Raw genomic sequence first — 2,644 nt, forward strand, 5'->3', positions numbered from 1 at the left:
GGGATGTTCGGGTGGGTGCCCCCCATCCGATGAAGCTCTTGGGGGGGTCCCCACCATCCATGGGCGTTTTTGGGGGGGCTCCCCACCATCTGGGGGACGTTCAGATGGGTGCCCATCATCCAATGAAGCTCTTGGGGGGCTCCCCACCATCCGGGGGACGTCCCGATGGGTGCCCACCATCCGACGAAGCTCTTGGGGGGGTTCCTCACCACCGGAGGAAGGTCTGGGTGGGTTCCCCACCATCGGGGGGAGGTTCAGGTGGGTCCCCCCACCATCCGAGGTGGGGTCAGGGAGGTCTTGGGGAGGTCCCCCTCATCCAAGGAAGGTGTGGGGGGGCTCCCCACCATCCAAGGAGGGCCTTGGTGGGGGTCCCCACCATCTGGGGGACGTTCTGATGGGTGCCCACCATCTGATGAAGGTCTTGGGGGGGTGCCCACCCTCTGAGGACGGTGTTGGGGAGGTCCCCCTCATCCAAGGAAGGTGTTCCTCACCATCCGAGGAAGGTTTTGGGGGGGGTCCCCACCATCCAAGGAAGGTCTGGAGGGGCTCCCCACCATCCAGGGGACGTTCAGATGGGTGCCCACCATCTGACGAAGGTCTTGGGGGGGGTTCCTCACCATCCATGGGTGTTTTGGAGGGGCTCCCCACCATCTGGGGGACGTTCAGATGGGTGCCCACCATCTGATGAAGGTCTTGGGGGGGGTTCCTCACCATCCATGGGTGTTTTGGAGGGGCTCCCCACCATCTGGGGGACGTTCAGATGGGTGCCCACCATCTGGTGAAGCTCTTGGGGGGGTCCCCACCATCCAGGGGCAGTTTGGGGGGGGCTCTCCACCATCTGGGTGATGTTCAGATGGGTGCCCACCATCTGATGAAGCTCTTGGGGGGGGGTCCTCACCATCCGAGGAAGGTCTGGGGGGGCTCCCCACCATCCAAGGAGGGCCTTGGTGGGGGTCCCCACCATCTGGGGGACGTTCTGATGGGTGCCCACCATCTGATGAAGGTCTTGGGGGGGTGCCCACCCTCTGAGGACGGTGTTGGGGAGGTCCCCCTCATCCAAGGAAGGTGTGTGGGGGCTCCCCACCATCCGGGGGACGTTCATATGGGTGCCCACCATCAGATGAAGCTCTTGGGGGGGTTCCTCACCATCTGAGGAAGGTCTGGGGGGGTTCCCCACCAACCAGGGGCAGTTTGGGGGGGGCTCCCCACCATCCAGGAGACGTTCCGATGGGTGCCCACCATCTGATGAAGGTCTTGGGGGGGGTTCCTCACCATCCATGGGTGTTTTGGAGGGGCTCCCCACCATCTGGGGGACGTTCAGATGGGTGCCCACCATCTGATGAAGCCGGTGGCAGCGGCGGCGGCGGCGGCGGCAGCGGCGGCGTCGGCGGCCGAGACGTTGAGGGTGGCGGAGGCGGTGGTGTTGCCGGCGGCGTTGGTGACCATGCAGGTGTACTGCCCCGTGTCCTGCACGGTGACGTTGGTGAAATTGAGGGTACCGTCGTGTAAAACGGAGATCCGGACCCGGTAAGAACCGTGGGTCATGAGGGTCCCGTTGGGGGTCAACCAGTTGACGGAGGTCATGGCCGTCCCCGTGCGACACTTGAGCTCGGCCGCCATCCCCTCGGTGACGTTGAGGTCGGCGGGGGGTTCCACGATGACGGGGGCGTAACAGGTGAAATGGCCGGGCTCCAGCTCCCCCAAATACCGGCCCCTCAACGCCGGCGGAGCGTGACACCGGGCGCAGCAACTGGTGTTACTGGGAACGGTCTCCCGGAGCCACCAGCTCAACCAGAGGACGTCGCAATCGCAACGCCAAGGGTTGTGGTGGAGATGGACCCGCTCCAGGCGGTGCAAGGGGGCGAAGAGGTCGTGGGGCAGCGAGGCCAGCTCGTTGTGGGCCAAGTTGAGTTCCTCCAAGGCTTTGAGGTCGTCGAAGGCGTTGCGTTCCACGGCGGCCACCCGGGCGTGCATCAACCACAGCTTCCTCAAGCTGCCCAAACCTTGGAAGGAACCGGGTCGGACTTTCCCCAAGCGGTTCCCCGAAAGCTCCAACTCTTCCAACCTGACCAAAGCCGTCAAGTTGGGGATCTCCTTGAGGTTACACATGCCCAAGTTGAGGTACCGCAAGTTGACCAAGCCTTCGAAGGCGGCCTCGGAGATGTACTCCAGCCTCTTGAGCTCGCCCAGGTCCAGGCGGCGGAGGGAAGGGACGCGGTTGAAGGCGTAGGAGGGGATGCTCTCGATGGGGTTGTTCCTCAACCACAGCTCCCGCAGCTTGGAGAGGTACTCGAAGGCCTGGGTGGGGACGGTGGTGAGGCGGTTGTCGAAGAGCTCCAGGGTGTTGAGGTTGGGGAGCCCGTTGAAGGCCCCCACCTCCACCTTGCGCACCAGGTTGCGGCTCAGCTGCAGGATCTCCAGGTGCCGCAGGTGCTTGAAGGTGTCGGTGCGGATCACCTGGATGTGGTTCTCCTGCAGGTTGAGGTACCGCGTGTTCACCGAGATGCTGGGGGGCACCTCCAGCAGCTCCCGGCGGGTGCAGATCACCCGGCTGGCCTGGTTGCTGCAGGAACACGCCGCCGGGCAAGAAGGTTGGGGGGGGGACGACGAAGAAGAAGCCCCCACCGCCGTCACCACCAAAGAG

At 64.4% G+C, this 2,644-nt stretch overlaps 1 protein-coding gene across 1 annotated transcript in view; it reads right to left on the bottom strand.

Annotated features, from left to right (window-relative positions):
- Positions 1–2,640, bottom strand: part of LOC106894984 (leucine-rich repeat-containing protein 4B-like) — a gene marked incomplete at its 5' end in the record, with an annotated part of 16,096 nt that extends 13,456 nt beyond the window's left edge. The window contains one exon of the mRNA XM_014954041.1: positions 1,334–2,640. Within this exon, the coding sequence (XP_014809527.1) occupies positions 1,334–2,640 (1,307 nt within the window). The remainder of the gene's footprint in view (positions 1–1,333) is intronic.
- Positions 2,641–2,644: the final 4 nt, after the last annotated feature.

The sequence above is a fragment of the Calidris pugnax genome, unplaced genomic scaffold, assembly GCF_001431845.1.
Source record: "Calidris pugnax isolate Ruff unplaced genomic scaffold, ASM143184v1 scaffold278, whole genome shotgun sequence".
In the NCBI taxonomy this organism is placed as follows: Eukaryota; Metazoa; Chordata; class Aves; order Charadriiformes; family Scolopacidae; genus Calidris; species Calidris pugnax.